The 21,481-nt window shown below is 36.3% G+C and overlaps 2 protein-coding genes across 20 annotated transcripts in view; one reads left to right on the top strand and one right to left on the bottom strand.

Annotated features, from left to right (window-relative positions):
- LOC135165182 (uncharacterized) overlaps positions 1 to 21,481 on the bottom strand; it is a 56,804-nt gene that overhangs the window by 32,530 nt on the left and 2,793 nt on the right. For 5 of the 8 annotated variants that reach the window (XR_010299442.1, XR_010299444.1, XR_010299440.1 and 2 more), the window contains exon 2: positions 17,291 to 17,355. The exons of 1 other annotated variant lie outside the window; for it this stretch is intronic. Coding sequence is in view for 1 of the 7 variants with exons in the window: in XM_064126234.1 (XP_063982304.1) it covers positions 17,291 to 17,312 (22 nt within the window). In the remaining 6 variants the exon portion in view is untranslated. Of the gene's footprint in view, positions 1 to 14,585; positions 16,706 to 17,290; positions 17,356 to 21,481 lie in introns of those variants that run through there. 2 more of the 8 variants (XR_010299443.1, XR_010299441.1) reach the window with 2 other exon arrangements.
- On the top strand, positions 613 to 20,578 carry LOC135165177 (dystrobrevin beta). Of its 12 annotated transcripts, XM_064126209.1 has the most exons (17): positions 613 to 766; positions 9,632 to 9,800; positions 9,914 to 10,130; positions 10,290 to 10,372; positions 10,459 to 10,610; positions 10,685 to 10,793; positions 11,173 to 11,339; positions 11,677 to 11,804; positions 11,873 to 12,053; positions 12,872 to 12,910; positions 13,014 to 13,135; positions 13,418 to 13,583; positions 13,847 to 14,169; positions 15,366 to 15,511; positions 16,392 to 16,428; positions 18,145 to 18,204; positions 19,001 to 19,141. In XM_064126209.1, coding segments are annotated over exons 2-17 (2,091 nt in total). In that variant the 5' UTR covers positions 613 to 766; positions 9,632 to 9,640; the 3' UTR covers positions 19,002 to 19,141. The 12 variants fall into 12 exon arrangements, with proteins under 12 accessions (XP_063982279.1, XP_063982268.1, XP_063982274.1 ...); XM_064126198.1 differs by lacking the exon at positions 16,392 to 16,428 and having other exon boundaries at positions 19,001 to 20,578; XM_064126204.1 differs by lacking the exon at positions 16,392 to 16,428 and having other exon boundaries at positions 15,378 to 15,511; positions 19,001 to 20,578.

Here is a 21,481-nt window from a genome sequence, read left to right on the forward strand (position 1 = left end):
GGGCTAAGGATGGAAAGAAAAATTATATTTGCCTCTGGAGAGGAGTTTAACCTGGGCCTCACCTGTAATGTTTAGTCAGTTCATTGGAAGTCTTCGTTCAGTAAAGAACCTCTTGACTGTCACGACTATTATCATTTTTAATAATAATTCTCAGTGTTAAAACACTCCAAGTGTTTATTTATTTCGACCTCTATAATCCAATAATATCCCACAACCCCGGAATGTCAAGAAAATTAATGAATAATCTTCGTCAAAAATAAAAGAGATGTCGACTGAATTCTGAAGAGGAATAGCTGTAACAATATTTGTCAATATGAACAAATGTAGTAATAAAAAAAAGAAAAATCCATAAAATCTGAATGGGATAGAATTTAAGTACTGATACAATGTATATAACAATAAAAATATCTATAAAATATTATCGCAGGCAATAATAATCGAAAAAAATCATTAAAAAATTATGACAAATTATTTGAAAAATTAGAACGCCCGCGTCTGTTTATCGTACTTGCAACAGTAACCAAAGACTAATAATTCAATGCACCGTTTCGATTCTGCCATTCCCCCATTCATCGACGGCTGCGCGTAAAAAACCGACGGCTGGAGTTGAAAATGTTGAACACACCGAACCGTTGGAACAGAAACCCTCCAGTGATGGCTGCCGCGGGGCCAAAGATGCGCGACACATTGAGGCTCCCGTCGCCTTGTTTATCGTGAATAATCATTATCAAGTGTGACTATAACAATTTACGGATCAGCACGAAAGGTACAAATTCATCTGTAAAAATAATTAATCATTTATTTACAATCGTGACTGCATTTTCATTGAGAAAAACAACCGGTTTGCGGTGGAGTTGTAGACAGTCAGGAGGGGGATCAGCCGCTAGTTTGTCCGGACAAAGTTGACAGCTCTTGAGATTTCAACTTCCCAATTTATCCGAAAAAATATCGATGACGTAACGAATGGATATCGACAATTTGTCCAGAAAAGGTCAATACACTCCGAATAAAACTTTCACTCGACACTTCGTTCATTCGATCATCCGAAATAATTTTTCTAGTGCATTATTTTCAATCTGTTACTCCCATCGGTTTTCGATATTTTTTTATTTATTATTCTGCTGACGCGACTCGTGCGGAGAAAAAATTAATTATCATCTTCCTATATCAATACTCATTAACACATGTGATGTCAGCTCGCGGATCATGTCGGACGAGAGGAGGAATGAAGTGAGAAAAAAAAACGAGAGAATTATTTCCGGATTCTTGTGTTTTCAAAGTGTTTATTCAGTTAGTCTAGTTTGCCTTTTACTGGTGTTTTTATTCGTGACGGCGAGTGAAGAGGGGCGGGGGGGAGGGAGTCAATGGGAATGGGGAGAATGTCGAAGTTTAATTGTTTCCGAGTTCGATTATTTTTTTCTTGGCGATAGATAAATTGTTGAGACGCGGAAGTTTTGGTGAAATAATTTCCGAGTCTCAACAATTTTATTTTGGGGGTGGGCGTAATACGGGAAATGGCAAACGACATTCCTTGAAGGTAATAGTTGATGACGAATGATTACTGGTAACGATTATTAACATTTCCTCATAAAATTGTATATTAACGTTGTGGAATTGTAAAGCTCATTTTTCGTAGTTTTAAAATTAGTGAATTGACTGTTGAGAAAGGAATTTCAAGAAGTAATTTTGGAACATAACTGGCGAGTTGTAATTTAGTTTTCCATCGGAGAAGTTGCCATCATTCTGCTGTGAAATGAGTTGTTGGTGAGATAATTAAAAATTGACGAAAGATCAGGCTTCAGTTATTATTTTTGTACTGAAAGATTTTTAACTGATTTCGTTATTTGGGAAATGTTGAATGGCTACTCTTAGCGTTTTCTTTGACGTGACATTTTTAATTCATTAATTCATTTGTTGATCGGAGGAGCAATGAAACAGTCCTGCATTTTTGTTAGCTCAATATTTTTAAAATGATTTTGAGTAGAACGATATTTGAAAAGAAATGTCACGAAGATTTGTTTCAGTCTCATAATTTTGGATATCTCCAGGGATGCAAGTTTTGAAAGCAAATATCAAGAGACTTTGTTTGCAGGGTATTCAATTCCCCAGGGCGTTCTATTATGAGTCAGTTGTTTTCACTTGTGTAATTTCGGAAATGTCCCCAGGATAGATTTTGGGACAAACAGTTCGAATTTCTGTTTTTCTAGATAAAGTTTAAAAACCGATTCTCTTCAAAATCTGTGCGAAAAATAATTTTTGATATTTTTCAATAACATCTTCCTTCATTGAATAAACCGGAAATGATGAGAACATCAAAGTCAAGTTTCCCTCAACACGTTATGACTCAATGAAAATTTCACTTAATTACCTGATTATCTCCTCAGATAATTACCGTTGCTAAGAAAAAATTTCACATTCCTCACCCCTTCACAATTTTTTCTTAGGCCACTTACTATTGAAGTTATAATCGGTCTAAAACATCTGGAGAAAAACATTATTATTAGACTACTAATTTCAAGAGCATCGTACGATGAAAAACATTACATAAAAATTACGTATCTTTTCCGTAATTTCCGAGCAATATATGACTAAGGGAAATTTGACAGAAGTGTTGACGGCAGGTAAAAAACCATTGACAAATATTTTTCAAATGTTTGAACGAATAAAACCCCTCGTTGAACGCAAAATTATTATTAGTTCCTCCTCGTTGACAGTCGCGTTGCGATTGCGAAATTCATGCATCGTAGAGTAATTATGCGGTATAATGAAACAAACGAGGAGAATAACTCAGGAATATCGCGGCACAATCATCAGCACTGTGAGGGTATTAAAGGGCTAACGTTTATTTATTTTATGCCTCTACGGCTCGCTTGTGATAGCTATCTCACCCGGTCTAATCGAATTAACTCGCATCAACAATTGCACGAGAGTTTCGCACTCATTAGCGATTTGCTAAATTAACTAATAGAGTTAGTTAACTTCGAGGAGACAATAATAAAACGCAATGCGTCACGCACTTTTTTTAAAAACCGCGCTATTCATTTTTCTATTTTGATTACTTAGAGTCAGAAGTTATGATGAAAGCTATTTGATCTTGGTTTCACATTTCATACGTGAGAACGTGTTCTATTTTTTTAATTATGAAAATGAGAATATGGGGTAAGATGAGCTCTTAAAAAAAGGAAATTTTGTATTTAAGTGTACGAGGAAAAGGTGGGAGGAGGGGTTAATTAGGAAAGATAAATTCATTAAAAAGGTCAACAAAATGTAAGAGGTAAACGAGGACAAATACATCATAAATTGTAGACAAAATTAAATTTTTTACTATCAGTTAGTGGCACTCAACAATTTGTTAATTCGTAAATTAACTTTCAATTGAATATTCAAACTCTCGACTATTTTACCAACGGATAATTTAACTCGAATTGCTGACGAGCGTTTGGTCTGCTGGTTAACAATTCCATATTATCTATTATTGAACAACTAGTCAATTCAAAATTTAAATTATTATCAATTATTCTACTGCGAAACGTGACCAATGCATGAAACAATCACAAGGACTGAATTCAACTGTTAATCGAAAAAATCCATCCGCTCTCCTAATAACAATAATAGATTAGTAAAGAATCAATAAATTTAAAATATCAATGTATTTCCTTGTCGCTTTTGTTGTACGAAAATTCCAAATTCTCAACTAAAAAAATCAATCAAAAATACTCATCAACATGACCCCCCCCCCCATGAACTCTCCTAACGAACCTAAAAAAAAATTCACCAAAACAAAACTAATTTTCAACTCGAATAATTCCAAGAAAATTCCAAATCCAAAATCGACCGCGCCTTTTGTCAGTCCAGTTCTCCGTTCCCTTCATTCACTACCTAGACTAGGCTCTCCCCTTCCCTTCCACCCACCGCTGGACGTCTTACACGCCCCCACCTGGCCCACTTATTGTATTGATTCAACCGCGGCGCATTCCTCTACCTTCGTTACACTCATTTTCCCCAAATAAAAAAAAAATCTAATCTGCTTCATACCTCCACCACATGTCGCATAGAATCCTTTTATCTCACTTTCTCCTTCATATTTTCTTTTTTACTCGACTCGAGCTTCATCTCCCCTACAATTCGCAGTTTTCGCTTTCATTCTGTCCATTCTCTTGCTCTCGAAATTTTCTAAAACGTTTGAGCTTTTTATTCGAGAATAATCTTGATCAAAGAAATGCAGGTCTGCGTATTAAAATAGGAGTGGGTGGGAGTAAAGTGGGAGGGGGGGGACTGGGGGAGAGGTGGTCTGGAGCAGACTATGTTTATGGGCTGAGCGGTGCCACGCTATGACCTCTAGGCACTCCACACTACTCTCTTTTACGCCGTATCCCATTCCCCTCCTCCCCTCCCCCACTCCCCGATCCCGCCAGTGCCACCAAGTGCGGGTTATCAACATACAGGCACCCGACGCCGGCTAATCGATATTTACACCGCGTGGATCTTTATTACATGGCAAAAACAGGGGCAGAAAATTACTGATTGCAGGGATATGTTTTGTCCTGAGTGGGCTGAAGAGGGGGAGGAGTTGATGAAGTCATTTTTTTAATTATAGACATTTTTTCAATTGTTCTCATTTGCGTTCACACGTGTGAAATCATGATGAATGGAAGAGACGGTTGAAATTATGAGAAGGGAAAAAAGGTGGTGAGGGTCAACCGAGAGAGGCGGGCGGGTTGATGAAAAAGTCTCTCTCGTTTCTTTGACCCTTATGATTGTTTGATAAGGCGAGTGAGAGCAGTAATGATCGTGAGGATCAAAGGGAGGAGGGTGTTAATTGTCTCGCTCAATTTGCGATTGTAACCCTCATTCGTGTATTTAAGGCTTAAATCGTGATGAACGTTTAACAGAGGAAGTGGGTAAAAGTATAATGAGGGTGCAATGGAGTGAAACAATCGGAAAGTCTTAGTTGGTCTCAGTCATCGGGGCGGTCCAGATGGAGCTATGGGGGTGTTATTGAAAGGGTTGAATGGGAGAATAATTCTTGAAGAGAGGTGAATTCTTGAAAAATTACGTCGCTGTTGTGTGATCTGCCAGTCAAAACAATATTCGGTAAAAATTACGGGACAGTGACGCACTTTTTCGGTAAAATTTCAGGAAAACGTTCAAAACGTTCTAGAAAAAATATGAAAGGGCATAATTGTTCCATAATTTTGACTGAATACTTTTTTGACTGGCAGATTATGGAACAGATCCGTAATTTTTCAAAAAATTTTCCCTCCGTGAAGAGAGGGTCAAGCTCTTAGGGGGTCATTAGCACAGTAATTTTTCATAGACTTTTTTTTGCTCTTCGTGAATGAGTGGTCAAATAGTACGCAAAGACCACTTTTTCGTACCTCCGTCTAACACGTTCTATTTTTTGCGACTACAATAAGCGACGCGGTTAATGTTTTCCATCCCAGGTACGAAATTTCGTGTCAGAATAAAAAACTATCATTTCTCACCTCCATTAATTTCCATGTAGATAATAGTTCGATAATAATGTTGGAAAAATCAATGACTTCATCAGAGTTTTCCATGATAAATATTCCATTATCGAATGATTTATTCAGAATCGTTATAGTCCTCTCATTCCCCATTAAATTCCCTCTCTCTCCGCATTTTTCTTCCTTCGTTCTTAAGTGTCGTACACGACGAGAAATATTCCGTAAAAATTAGGGAACTCGCGGTTCGCTCACTGATCACGGCTGAGAAATTTTACGCGACAATATCCTATAGTTGTTCACAGTCAATTCACCCAAAAATTACGGAACTTTCAGAAAAAAATCCGTAAAATTCCTGATAACTGTATTTCGTTCCAGAATTACGGAAAAGATACGTCATTTTTCTTGAATATCTCCCGCCGCGTAGAAACCCAACTTCAGATATCGAAGTTAGACTTGGTGGGTATTTAGGTTCAGAAGGAAAGGGGCGGTAAAGTGGTCCTTGTGCAAACATGCGTAAAGTTCGCTGGAAGTACTTGACGCATCCATGTGAATGTTGTGCACGTCGTGAGATGGGAGAAATAATCGAAATAATTCCCAGAATCAAACTTTCATAACTTCTCTCACTGATATGAGTCGTTGATTCTTTTCAAAAGTAATTTCCCTCATTTTTCCCTCGTCTGGGTGCAATAACTGCCTCGACAGGTGATAGAATTACGCGGAAACTCGTACGTTGACCCACTTCTAGATTCCAATTGATCCTTTAATGCACAAGGAGAAAATACGCGAATGAAAAAGCTGGTGGTGTACGAGTCGTGTGAATTCGAAGGCCAACTCGGGGGCTTCAATCGGCTTTTCATTGAACCGTGTACACCTCTACCTATTCAATCGATCTGTTACCACATGAATGAATTGCACCAACGGAGAAAAAATGTCCCTCAATTTTTTTTCCATTTTGTAATTTCATTTTCTATTAGGGCTCATTGTTTCGTTGAGTCGCGGCATTGTCAACTGGGGTGAGTTACACTGCATTGTTTTCGAAATCTGTGCTTCTCACGCCCCAGAATTTGTCCCACTGGCAGCTTGGCAGTCCTCCAGAGTTATCGATGAAAATTTATTCCACATTTTTTGCTCGTCTTTTTGGGTGACAGAATTAATAAACTTTTTTCGTCTATCGGAAAAACTGGGGCGCACGATCTCCCGTTCCCCAAGTGGGAGAATTTATTAAAAAGGGTAAGGAATTTTATAAATGTTGAACAGGAGAGTGAGGCGAATCAAAGGGCTTTTTGGTGTTTCGTTTGACCATTTTAATCACTTCGCTCGTCGTAGGAAATCATCAATGGCCCAGGCTTCACCCAAGCTATTGCCAAGACTAGGTAAGCTTGGAGGAGGCTTGGCATCCAAGCCTGGATCAATAGTGGATGAGCATTGGAATGTAACGTGGGGCCAGGCCTGGTGACGAGGGCTGGCCCAAGCTAACTTATTAAGGCTCGTCCAGGCCTTCGAACCAGCGCCCTTCCAGGCTCATATATTAAAAAATGTCTAGGTTTTATTCAAACAGTTTATAGTACTCAACATATCCAGATAAATTACAAATGAACCAGATACCCTGTGACATTCGAAAACTTACTTTACACTTGCGTAACAATATGGGGTTAACAATTAGGCATAATACCATAGGACATTGCCACCCTTTGGTTTCACGTGTAAGTAAAATCAGCATGTCGCCTAGTTAAAAAGAAATAAATGTCAGCCAGTTCGTCAGTCTGGGCCCAGGACTGGTCGAGAGGCTATGAACCAAGGCTGAATGAACCAGACTTTTCCCAGGCTTGGCACAAGCTTGGTACCCAGGTTTGATATCAGGAAAGGATCCAAGCTTGGGCTTTCTCTGGTGTGACTAAGATACCAAACCTGGTGGAGTCTAGGATTACCAAAGCTTGGTCAGCCGGGCCTAACCCACGGTTGACCCGAGGCTGAAGCTTGGCGATTCCTACCTGACGCCGGGCACTTGAATCGAGGTGCCACATACTAGAATACTAGAATGTATTTTACCCAGACATAAAAATTCCTATCAATACCGTAAATTTCGTAATAAATTTTTTGTCTCTGTTGCTACATTCAGCCCGTCTTGAAAAGTGCCTTTTTGTTTACTTGGAAACGAAAAATGACACAGTGCGCCACTCGCTGAGCGTAACATGACTAATAAAAAGTATAGTTCGGATACACGTGCGACAGGGTCTTTTAACTCGTGTCATTGGCAGCCCTCGGCTTCACCTCGAACCGCCAACTTCACACTCGTTACCACCGCATCGCACTTGTAGCAAACTATACTATTTTAAAATTGATGAGTGTGAAAGTCATACTGTAAGATAAATATATTTTAAAAAACGATTCAATGTACTCAGCGATTTATTGATGAGCCAATAATGGCTGCCACCGAGCTGATGCAATTTCGTTCAGACGACAAAATGAATGTTTTCAGCTACGCACATAGTCACCAAAATGAAGACCCGTGATTTGTCGGAAACCTGGCGACTGTTCCTTTCAAGCGTTTACAAGCTCACCTTGTAAACGAAAGGTGAAACTCGCAAACTAAAAATAAAACTGATAAACAAAAAGTAATATTTCATTTACAAGTTCAAAGTGTCATGAAAAGTGGCACTTTACGCACAAAAATTGATACACGAAAAGCACTTTTCCAAGCACACGTTTCAAAATAATTTCTTTTTAATCAGTTTGACTTTACGCACCACAGATAAATTGAATAAATTTTGTTCTCTCAAAAAATCACTCAGCACATCCTATGCAGAAAAAAAATACAGATCAATGTCTGTTTCACGCTGTTTAAGCTCAACGCCCTCGTATCACGAAACAAGCGATACAGTACCAGTGCAGTACACCGAGCTATCACGCGATGAAACGTGTTACGGTAATTTCAGTGTTGAGTACGAGGGGAAACAACCGTGGTACATAATTTATCCCGTGAATTTTATTGGGTACGAGTGAGTGTACCGGTGAATGTCGGGAGGAAGTACAGATATGGAGATTGACAGTGGAGAGATGTATTACGGTTATTATCGAAGCTACCAGACCGTGCAGTGCGTCGGATAACGTATTGGCCATTAAAAATATATTCAATTTGTTGGGTCTCCCTCTAGGATATCGTCAGAGGGAGAAATATGCACTTTCTTTTCAGGGAAATATATTCCTTCAATTGTAATATCTCATGACATCTTGTTTCTCTCACTCCATTGTCTCAAAATGTCATGTAAAATTTTTTAAAATATGACTTGACTCATCTGAACTGATCCCTCAACAAATGTTTACGACATTTATAATTCGCGTACAATTGAAGATGTTCTATCGTTTAGAACATTGACAAATATTCTATATTTAATATTGACAAATATTATAATATTATTATTAATATTGACAAATATTAAATTTAGAATATTTGTCAATGTTCTAAACGAATCCCCTCATTTGTTTATCACAATATTTTCGAGTTCCATCTGTAAATCGTTGCGTTATCTCCTAATGCCGAACAACTCAAGAGATTAAATCTTTGAGCTGAAAATTGAAGACGAGAAGCTCCAGTTTTACTTGGAGCCTGAGATTATAATTAGGAAGGTACTCCACTTTTACGAACACGGATAGTTTTGAGTGAATCGAGAAGTTCAGCTCAATACTCGAAGGAGAAAACTCTCCACTCGCGATGCAGGAGTTGAAGTTCTTTATGCGAGAGAAGAGGAGTTCAAGAAATCGTGAATATCTCCGGTAGGGAATTATCTGAGAAAAAATGTCAGACTTTTCATAGGAATAAAATGTCGAGCAAGTATTCTCGTGTCACAATTCTCAACCGATTAATTCAAATTAATTCTAATGTCTTGTTTTTGGCCAAAATCGTTCGAAAGGTCGCCAATATAATTGAAGCAAAATTATTCATCTTTCAATTGTGTTTTTCCGATTACATTATCTTCCAAATTTTCGTAAATACTCAATTTTGAAAACGAGCGAAATACCGATCTTGTACGTGAGGAGTCAAAATAATAATTGAAGTTGAAACTTTCGTGGGGTTTCCTATTGACAGAAAACCCTGCAAATTTTGTCATCGAAACACTAACTAAAATTAAATAATTAAATAATAATAATGTCTTCATTTTCAGTAATTAAAAATGGCAGAAGACAGAGCTGTCAGTTCAGGCAGCAGTAGCAGTGGTGAGGCTAGTAGGCTCCAGTTGCTCCAAGAGATGCGTCAGCAGAATTTTGATAGCATCAGATTTGCATCGTACAGAACTGCATGCAAACTGAGATTTATACAGAAAAAAGTTCACCGTAAGTCCAACTCCATAATCCTAGTTAATTAAAACAATCACTTCACTGACAAAAACCATTAACTTTGAACTAACTGTCAATTGTTTTGTATATTTTTATTAATTTAATTGCAGTGCACAACGTTGATATATGGAATGTGATTGAAGCATTCAGGGAAAATGGTCTGAATACACTGGAGCCGTCTAGTACACTGGGTGTATCGCGACTTGAAACTTTACTGTCTTCCCTATTTCACGCTCTTAATAAAAGGGTACCTGTGTCACAACAGTGTAAAGTCGATTCTATAACTGCATTGCTCATGAATTGGCTTCTCGCGGCTTATACGAGCGGGTGAGATGATAATTCAATAATTTTCGTCAATCAATACTAATAACAGAGAAATTAAGTTTTACTACTTCGTGAAACTGAAATCAAGGGACAAACAGAGTTGAGAATGTCAATGAAATTTCCATTCGAAAGTTAAGCTACAAATTTTGTCTTTTGTTACAGGGAAAATAACAAGATCACAGTTTTTTCAGTTAAAGTTGCTCTCGCAACTATTTGTGCTGGGAAGTTGATGGATAAATTTCGATGTAAGTTTTTTAATATTCACATGTAGTCATCTGCTTTATGACTGCTGATTGCATTCCTCCCTCATGAACTGTTTCTTTTTTTCCAGATATTTATTCCCAAATATCGGACAGCAATGGCCACATGATCCACTGGAGGTTTTCAGAATATTTGAAAGAAGTTTTATCCCTAACGGCTGCTGTCTATGAAACGCCGTCCTTCCCGTACTCCGAGGGTCTATCTGCCACGATATTCCCCCCGGTAAACTATCCCAAACAATTTCTACCAATTTTCTGTTGGAACAATAAACTCTAATCGAAACTTTGACGTTACAGAATTCCAAAGTTACTGTTAACGATTTCCTCGACACGCTATTATCGGATCCCGGGCCTCACTGTCTCATTTGGCTGCCACTTTACCATAGAATGGCGGCTGTTGAATCCGGTAATTGAGATATAATTTTTTCCTATATTTAATTTTGTGACAACAAATTTGCAATTCAGAGTTATCTTCAAGTGGTCACTATTAGATTCTATACTTCATGTGCCTTTAGATCGGATATTCTATGTACAATCCATTCAGTTATCTCCCTTGATTTCTAAAACATCTAATGTGATTCTTTTGTTCATAAAAATTGAACAAATTTTTCGATATTTTTTTTTTCACATTTGTAGCCCCCCTGAATGCCAGTAAAACACCCAAAAGCAAAAAACGCCAAAAAATAGATAATATTATTGAGGAAATGTATTGACTATTTGAGGCTCCATTCACTCATTCTCATTTAATTTCTGTAAATTACTCATTTAATTTTTGTAAATTACAGTAACTCATCCAATAGTATGTGACGCCTGTCACAAGGACAATTTCACTGGTTTTCGTTATCGTTGCCAAAAATGTCACTCATATCAACTGTGCCAGGACTGCTTTTGGCGTGGGAAAGTATCCGGTGGACACAATAACGATCACGAGACTAGAGAGTACAGTAGTTTCGTAAGTCATTGACAGTGCCATTAACTCCTTTCAATTGTTTTATAAGTATCTCAGGGTCGGAGAATGCCAACAGCCCCTTCCCCTTTGAAAACATTATGAGCTTACAACATTTTTTCCTGCCACCTCTTCGAAACGTATTCCTTTGCAATGTTTTTAAATACAAATTTGCCTAAGTCGAGTGAAATAACTTCTTTTAAATTCAAATTGTGAACGTGTTGGCGGAGTAGTTTTCTCGATGAATTATCTGATAAACATAATTCAAGACAATCAGTTGCTTTAAGAAACTCATCACAATCCCCGCGATTACGCAACTAATTTGCAATTCTATTTGTTCTAGAAATCTCCATCTAAACAAATTGGTCACTCCCTCCGCAAAAGTTTCCGATGCGTCCCAGAGAAGGGAAAAAATAGTCTTCCAAGATTTCCTGAACAGCCAGAGAAAACCCTGGATCTATCCCACATAGTGTGAGAATCGATTTTCCAATATCTCATTTTCAAAGTAAATTGTTTAATCAAGGTTTTATGTATCATAGACCCCCATCACCCCTGCCATCGCACAACGGTTTCCCAGATCCTGGTTTTATGGCGCCATTCGACGCTGGTTCAATGGATAGCCGTTCAACATTGAAGAGTCTCGATAGCTCCAGAGTCGATGACGAACATAAATTAATCGCCAGATATGCACAGAGACTGGCACAAGAGGCAAGAACAGTGGTAAAATTTCTAAAGCAATTTTTTTTTATATTTTTTTATCGCATGAAAGGTTGAGATGGTTGAGGGCTCATTTCATAAGAAATTGCCACATGAGATGGTTTTGTAGGCAAATTTTATGAGCTGCAGAAAGTCCTGTCTGAATTAATTCATTTCTTATATGAATAGAAATAATAAAAAATTGTTATACCGCATGCGGATGCAGAGAGAGAAAGAAAAAAGTATCTAATTCTTTTTAGAAAAAATAGCGGATAAAGTTTGAATAATTAAATAATTGTAGAAGGTCCCTAGACTAAAACGTTAAAGCACAATTGAAATGAAGTTTTTCGAAGAAACATTCACTAAAGCCCTGGGATATCCCTAATTTCCGATAGAAATCCACGTTCAGCTATTTCTGAATCCATTTAGTATAATTGCACGTAACTTAATATAAGTGGTAGTCTCAATATTTGTGGTTGTTTCTCCCAGAAATTTTTCGAAAAAAATTCTCGTTCAGAACGAGAAATTTTTCGAAAAAAATTCTCGTTCAGAACGACGTGAATTAATTGAAAAGCTTGTCTTATGAATTAATTATCATGATCTTTCAAACACATCTAAAATTCCTAAACGTTAGATTATCTTTCTGAGCGAGAGATATTGCGCACTTGATAACTTTCAAATCATAAATTGGTTGATCCAAGTAAAGATGCAAATTTAGAAGCTCTCCTGTTCTCAGTGTACTAGCCAACTTTTAGTCACAACTCTCCGGTTAGTTTGCACGTGAATAGAAGGAGTCTTCAATGATCTATGTCAAATTAAAAAAAATTAATGAATGTTCCTAGCCGCGTGCATCCTCGAGAATGTCTCAGGCTGACCAATCGGTGAGTTCCGCATACCCCAACAGTTTACAAACCAACACCTAATGGAATTGTGACTAATTAATTTTACTTCTGTTCATTCCATGGACTTATTGACACGAAACAGCAGGGGAGAGTACCGTCAGACGCAAACTTGGCTTCACTGGACGCATCACGAGCACAGCGTGAACTTATTTCTCAGCTCGAGGCTAAAAACAAGGAAATCATGAGGGAGATTGCAAGGTTAAGGTATACCTGTGTCGTTTAAAAATTCCCTTAAACATCAGACCTATCACCATGATCCTATCAAACCATCCCGATCATGCATGAATACTTTATATTTATGTTGATTCGAGCTTATTATTGTTATTTTCGCTGATGAATTTTTATAGATTCGTGGAGGTAAATCGTAGAGTTTTGGGGTATTTCAGAGTTTTCTATTCATGAAAATCATTGAGGAGCGTTCGGGGGTTGCGAAATGTTTATTAATTTTTTTTCTGGATTTTTTCCCCATTTTTTTCTGGGTATTAGGAGGCAACAGGAAATGGAAGCTGCTGAAATTCAAGACCCGGCGCTACTGTCAGAGCTGAGGGCTTTGAGGATGAGGAAAGATGAGCTTGAAACACACCTAACAACTTTGCAGGACTCTAGAAGACAACTGATGGCACAACTCGAGGGATTAATGAAGACTTTGAAGGTGAATAATTCTGATTTTCAATATTGCACATCAATCGCTGTATTGAAATTATTGTAGAATTTAATTTTTTTATAAAATGTATTCTAGGGAATAATGTTCAATAGCAATCTCTGGAAAAAATTTTTTTACTCCCTCTGCGTATATTTTTAGAATTTATTTCAAGAAATGGCGCTTCGATTTTTTAGTCGAAGAAATTGCAGAGCTTTAGCTTGAACAATGTCAAGTTGAAAAAATTGTGAATTCGGTATAATTTTTTTCATCAGAGTCAAGCATCACCTCGCTCAACCCCCAACAGTTCACCTCGGAGTACAAAATCACCTCCCCTTCCACCGGGTGGACTACCAAACAGTCGATCAGCACCACCCACCCCAGGTGGTCCTCTGTCAACCCCTCAACAACAACATGGCTCGCAAATTATTCAACAGCAACAACAACAACAGCAGCAGCAGCAACAACAAAATCAACAACAAATGTCCCAAAATTATCAAAGCCCAGTGCTAGGTAGCAGCATGCAGGGGAACGCGATGCTTGGAACACTACAGAATCCCATACCCGATAGTCTCTCGTGCGTTGGAGGCGATGTCAGGTAGGGTGGCATGCCATTCAACTGAGAGCGCTTAACTCAAACATTAAATCATACGCAAAGTTTTATTTTTCTTTCCTTTCTCATAAGTTATAACCCAATATGAATCGAATGCCTGGAGTTAATTTGTATGCGTTATGTTGCTAATTCTGTAGATTTCTCCCATTAAGATAATTCCTGAGTTTTCTTATTATTTTGTTGTTTTGTAATGTTTGTTTTTCTTATGATCCATTCATTATTAATTGTAAATTGCTTGTTTTATCAATTATCGATTGAACCAATGTGACTAAATAAATATTTAATTGATTATTAAGTTATTAATTTTGGTTTTTTCATTTTTATTTTCTCATTTTGAGGTATCTTTTGATTGATATGAGAGGCAAAAGAATATTGCGGAACAAATTAATCGAGTCCATTAACTAAGAACAGACAACTGATATTGCAAAAAGGGGTAATCAATACCTGCTGAATCCAACCAAATATCATTAATTCTCAAAAATTTCAAAATTAAATAAAGTGAATCAAAAAATTGTGTAAACAAGTGTTGTCTGTAAAAAAAGTCGATTCCATTAATCACAGTTGGATTTTAGGGCATATTCTATGTTCTCTCTTTTTCAAACGGAACAAAAAGTGACAATTTCATACAAGTTTCATTTATTAATTTTATTTTGCTTAATTTCATTTCGGAATGCTCGACGTGCACCAAGTACTCTCAGAATCCCCAATACTGCTCGACTCATTAATGAATAGTGAAAAATAATAATAACAATAAAACTGCCAATTTGTCCTGAATGTCGCATGTAATGGAGGCTGTAATTCCAAACTATACCCATGAAAAAAAAAAAATGTGGCACAATTTTCATTCCACCACGATTGTAAACCGTAGAAGCCAGAATGCCCTCACAGTTCACCTAAATAACCAGGAGATTATAAAAAACATGTGTAAATGAAAACCTAGCACGTAGTTACTGTAATGCGAAGCCCCTTCGATTCGCGAAAAAAAAATACAAGAGTAAAGAAAATCAAGTGAATGAAGACGTACGACAGATTGTTGACATGCTTACTGCAATAAATAATTCAATTCAGATTAATGTCGTGATGATTTTTTTTTTTTGAAAATCTTTCGTTGTCTTGATTTATTTATTTTTTCGTTATTTGGTGCTTCTTCGCGCAAAGAAAATAGAGATTTTCGATGTCAGGTCTGCGTTCAGGACAAACAGCCTACCCGGGAGTGGATCAAGCAGTGCCAACAATAGCTTGGGAAGATCCTTGAGAAATGATCTACTTGTTGCTGCTGACAGTGTCACAAATGCCATGTCAACACTCGTGAGAGAGCTTAATTCAGGTAATTTGAAGTTTAAAATTATCTATTTTGTGCATTCGTTATGTCTGAAAGACCTTAAAATTAGTTTTCTCGTTTGTTTAATTTATATAATTTTATTTTTTCGAAACATCTCGAAAGATAAGAGTTTCGGCGATGGATGCTACAAGAATATTTATTGTAGAGAATTTAATTCCGCGCAAAGACGATATCGGAGAAATGTTCGACAACTCTCATAATTTTGCGAGTTATTCACCAAATAGTCTCGTATTCATTTTAATTTTATTTCGATAATTTATTAATTATTTCGGTAATGGGGCATGCTAAAGAAAAATCTGAAAGTACCTTTTTTGCAGGGAATTTACTTTTCCGCAGACAACTTTCTCTCACATTTTTCCCGCTCGTCACTTCGTTTCGAGATAATCAACAAAATATCGACGGATTTTTTTTCAATTCCGTTTTTTCAATAGATTTCAGTATTATTGGGTTTTAAACGCAGGAAAAATTCTTTCAGAGGTCAGAGACAATCAGAATGCATAAAATACCTCATAAAATATTTTTTAAAATCGCCAAGTATTTCGTTAAAAAATATATTAGGGTAGATTTTTAGGAGCAGTTCGCTAGTTTCGTATATTGTCTTTTGATTCTAGACAAAATAATTCCTAATTATAACCCAAATGGCCGTGTAGGCAACATAAATGATAAATTTACACCTCTATCTCCCTAACCTGATCCTTGAAAATGTCTTCAATCATTCAATCCTACCTATTTATTCATGACGATGATGACAATAATGAAGACGAAAAATTTAATTCGTTGCCAGCATGAGCCATTCTTAATTCTCTCCTCTATGGACTGTTTATAGCAATTTATGAATATTATCATTACAATTTGAACTTTTAAGATATCCAAATCACCAACCGATTACACATACTAGACAGGTGAGAGAATTTTATTGAATGTTTTTTCTATCCATTGCTCTGAATATCGAAGAACATCTGTCATAAATTCATTTACTTTATTCTTTACCTCGAATTATATGTCACAAATTTCAAATGTTTTTATAATAATTATTCATTGTCAGTGGAGCATGAGGCATTTTCTGCTCATTATTCTGTATTTATCATCAGCGTCCTTCGTCATTTCCATAAGACTTTTGAGGGAATTTAATACACTGAAGGAAAAAACATATTTTTTGTCACTGCTACTACGTTCATCCTGTATTAAAATCGTGTGTTATCTCATTAAAAGATAAAAAGTATTATCTAACGCAGGTGCATTCAACTAGTCTTCTAACCACATGAATCTGATAATTCTTTTATTCCCCTATCACATACAATATTTTATGAAATTGGCCCCAAAAATTGTGAGCTGAGCGAAGTGAGGTGAGAATGACAGTTTACAGGCCTAGTGCCATAAACTACCTCTTAGCCCACTCACAAAAAAAATCTGCGTTCACCACGTGTTGAACGTAACATCACTGACAAAAGATATACTTCCACACATGATTTAACGAAAAAATACATCTTGGATTTTTTAAATTATGAAAAATTGGCGAAAAAATCCTAAATGTACTATTTTTCAAATCTTCTTCATCTTCTGGATGATTCAATCCAATATTTCCCATTATATCCAGGCATGAATGCACATTTCGATATTTCACTTGATACAATTCACTATCGATGAAAGCATGAGAACAATCTCAAATTAATCAAAATTTAAGATAATTATCGAAAAAATGTCAACTAGAAAAACAAAAATGAACTTCATTTTTCTCATGACTGAATTCATTTCTACACTCACCTGTCATGTGTATTCTCCCCATACCCAAACCTCATCCAATTAGACTAGTCATAATAACTTAGAACCTAGAAATGAGAGAATTCATCATCAGATAAATCGTTAATTAGAGAACACCGACACTATCACACCACGACTTCATCCCATTTTTAGTTAAATCAGTTAATTAAAAATTACTCCACCTATCATTTCCATTGGTGCATTATCATTAATTTATGTGTTGTGATACTAACTGATTAATTGTCAATTACAGAACAATCAACTCAAGAAAAAATCATTATTCATACAAATTTTACACGAATTGACAATTCAATTGACCTTCTACCTTAATTTCTTTTTTTTTCTTGATTGTTATTTGACTTCAACGAGACGTGCATTAATTTTCCATCATTCATTGAAGAAAAATATTCCTAGCTAAAGCTTAAAGCTCTTAACGCAATTTTATTTTACTTTCTATTGCTGGACGGATAACATTTTTCAAGAGATTCGTGTGTTTCCCCCTCTTAGGGAACCTCAATAGAAATTTAAAAAATCGAGTATTTCTGTTTGCGTAGAAAAGTCATCAAAAAATCAGCAAAGAAAAATCACGTTTACAATTACGAAATTCACTAAATTCGATAAATACAGACTTAAAATCCTAACAACACTCCAAGGAATTTTTTTGACAGCGAAAACTCAATATCTCCTTCGGTTCATATTTTTTCACGTTCCTATGATCACTCTGATAAAATTCAACCGTTGAAGACAGTTACATACAAGATTAAAAAGAAAAACTGAAGTAAATAACACTATAGACGTGTTGTGTCGGAATGTATGTGATGCACCCCCTTCTGTGAATGTATCCTGGTGACTTGCAGACTCAGACCAGGAGGAGCAATCCCACAGCAGTGGCCGACGTATCATCCGAAAACCTCTTGGTAAGTTTTTCGTAATTCCCTCTGAACCGACACCAGGTGAATAATATAGTTGTTATTAATATGTGAGTGAATTAGATAGGATGAGAGGATTTTCGTAATACTTGTTGTGGTTGGCATTCATAATTGATCAATGCAAATGAAGAATTTATACCTAGGACTATCCAATATATGTGGGTCCCACAATTGCTTTAATAAAATATTTCAGGACATCATCACGCACGAAAAAATTCAGTAGAAACGCCTAATATGCGAATTCGTTAACAATTTTTATTGGATTTCTATTGAACTGTTTATTGGTTTATGATCAAGTGAAGTCAAGTTTTAAAGCTAAGGTCTACTAAAACTTGAAAATAACTGTCATGTTTTTTCAATAAAAATTTAATAGAATCCCTCAGGTAATGGGTCGGATTTTTCTGTTAAATTTTTTCCACGCAACAAAAGAACAATCATAATTTGTTGTACCATGACGTAAAGAATAGTTAGATATTACTATAGAGCATATACCATCCAACAGATATTAGTACATCCTTTTTAAGGAACCGACATTTCAAAAAATCATCTCATTCAATCACATAAAAAATCCTCTGAAACATTCCCTTATCACCTCCAAAAACTTATTTACATATCTGAGCACAAGTTTTTCACTCCAGAATTAGATCTAATTATCAATCTTTGGTAATCTAGCACTGTAGAACTAAACGTTAGAGGAACCAATCGACACTTTAAAAAAATCACGAGCTATTTTTGTTCTCTGTTATTAAAACTAATAAATTAATGAAAAATCGTTGTTTTTCAGACTTCGAGGCTGGTGAGGATGGTGACGACTCGAGTGGGGGTGGAAATTCATGGCGAGAGGAGCTACAACGGCGATATCAACAGGACAGTGATTTCCTAGCCGAATTACGAGCGAGAAACTCAAATGTCTCTCAGACCCCATCAGCAACGCCATCGAGTGAACAGGAGCAAGAGCGATCGGAGCGAGAGGAAGCCGAAGGGGAGAAGGAGACTGACGCCGAAGCTGAATGGGCAGAGGCCGTCAAAAGATGGGTTAATCGATAAAGCGATTGTAAAAATTTAAATTTTAAAAATTATTGAAGGAAAAATAACAACGACATTCGTTCAGTTTGTTTGGGCCTTTCGCGTGATGAAAAATCTTCCGAAAGTGTTTTTTCGACTAATGGATATTGATATACGTATTGCAAAGTGGTTAACACTTTTTTCGAGTATTATACTGAGGAATTTATGAGGAGAAATAATGAGTTTGAGGATATCCAAGTATTTTACGGAATCAATTTGTTAATAACATTCTTAAATTATTAAATGTTAAAATAATCATAAATTGGTGTTGTGAAAATTTATGGTGCCATATTATTAAATATTCAATTCATCAATTGGAAATTTAATTGGCTAGCGGGAAATATCGATTATTCAACGATTTGGTAAATTCCACGAGTTTATTGACATCTTCATAAATGGAATCGAATACCCGGTGAATATTGAAGAATCGTATGATTAATTTATCAATGGCTCGATATCGAGCTACAAATTTAAACCTGCAGAGGTTAAATAATGAAATTATTGTAAATTTACGGAAATGTAGAGTCGACCGGGGCTTAAATGACAGCTCTGATGTTCGACTGTAAAAGTAGAAATTTATGTAACGAACCAAAGTCCTTGGATATCCTAAAACTTCAAAAATGCTGCGAATTTTTGACCAATATTTAATTCACGAATTCATCCGGATAATTCGTGATTTTTTTAACTTGAAATTTGAGCTTCGAGAATGAAAACCAAGAAATTCACGATCTTGGGGTGAAGTGAAGGGAGAAGATGATGATTTTGGGGTTGTAGGTGCCAAAACATTAGCCAGGGTGAGGTAAATTCTTATTCATCTTCTTATTTCACTTCCTCACATGATCCCTAAGTGAAGTGGTAAAGTACCTCGAGTGGGCCAGTGATTTTACAACGATTATTTCGAGAATATCTAAGAGAAAAGTGGTCTAGAATAAAGTGTCACGAGACATTTTTTTGAGAAATTTAATTCTATGGATAAATTTTGTTATCACGTTCAATTATAGACCCATAACTTCTAGAGATATGATCGAAATAATCAGAAAAATTTTTGATATAATTTTGGACTATGAAGATCGCTAAAATAATTCAATTGACTCGACTCCTTCTGCCACTTCACATAATTAATAGTTCTGAAGAGATTTTATATGTTCGTACAGTTTCACCAATCAGTCCTCATTTTTCGCCTCATCATATACATATCCATGTTCACAGACTACTTTAAAAAATCATAAAATAATCATCGGGTCAATTTTGATGACTCGTAGTACTGAATCCCCAACCCCTGTACCCCCTCCCCCCCTTCCAACTCTGCCCAGAATTTTTTAATACCATTTAATACTCCAATATCACTTCGATCGTTTGAAGTACAATTTTTAAAATGCCAAGGAACTGTATCTGGGTACGCTTCGATGATAAAAAAATTATAAATTGAACTGACAATAGCGCCTGATGCTCGATTTTAATTGATCAATGCGATAATATTTGCATCACTGAGAGAATTTGGAATCCTACATTTATAGAATTCACTTTTACGAATTCTGCTGTGTTGTGGTAATGTGAGAAGATAACTCCAGAAACCAATGAGTATTGAAATATCTCTTGAAGATTTCACCAGAATTTTGAAAAACAAAATGTTTGCGGAATTTCAGTTTCGGGTCTCACAATCTTGCTCACAAACTTGTTTATCATTCCTCAAACTGATAAATGGTTGAAAGACTAGTAAGGGGTGTACGAAAAGGAAAGAAAGCCTTCAGAGAATCCCTTCTGAAAAAAATGAGAGATATATTCAAGTAAATAATAGTCCTTTAGAGTCCTGGTTTCGTCTTTAATCTGCGCCATTTCACCACCGAATTCTTCATTTCCATCGCAAATTTTTTTGTATATATCTATTATCAAAATGTAAAGCGATTGGTGATGATTTAATTGATAATGGGCTTCTAGGAATTACGAGAGATACAATCATAGATTATTGTATATAAAACTGCATCATGTACGGAATTCATCAGCAGTCTATATCCCAGAATGAAAAATTCAGAATATTAATAAATGAGTAGAAGAAACTTCATAAACCTATGAGAACTATTAAACAACTTCGTTTGGGCCTAAGTATCCATCTGCGTGTAATCGTCATTAAAAAACGCAGTGGAGCGACTAAAATGCTTGGAAAATTGTCATTCTTTACTCTTCATCTGACTGTACTCAT

The sequence above is a fragment of the Diachasmimorpha longicaudata genome, chromosome 8, assembly GCF_034640455.1.
Source record: "Diachasmimorpha longicaudata isolate KC_UGA_2023 chromosome 8, iyDiaLong2, whole genome shotgun sequence".
Classification (NCBI taxonomy): Eukaryota; Metazoa; Arthropoda; class Insecta; order Hymenoptera; family Braconidae; genus Diachasmimorpha; species Diachasmimorpha longicaudata.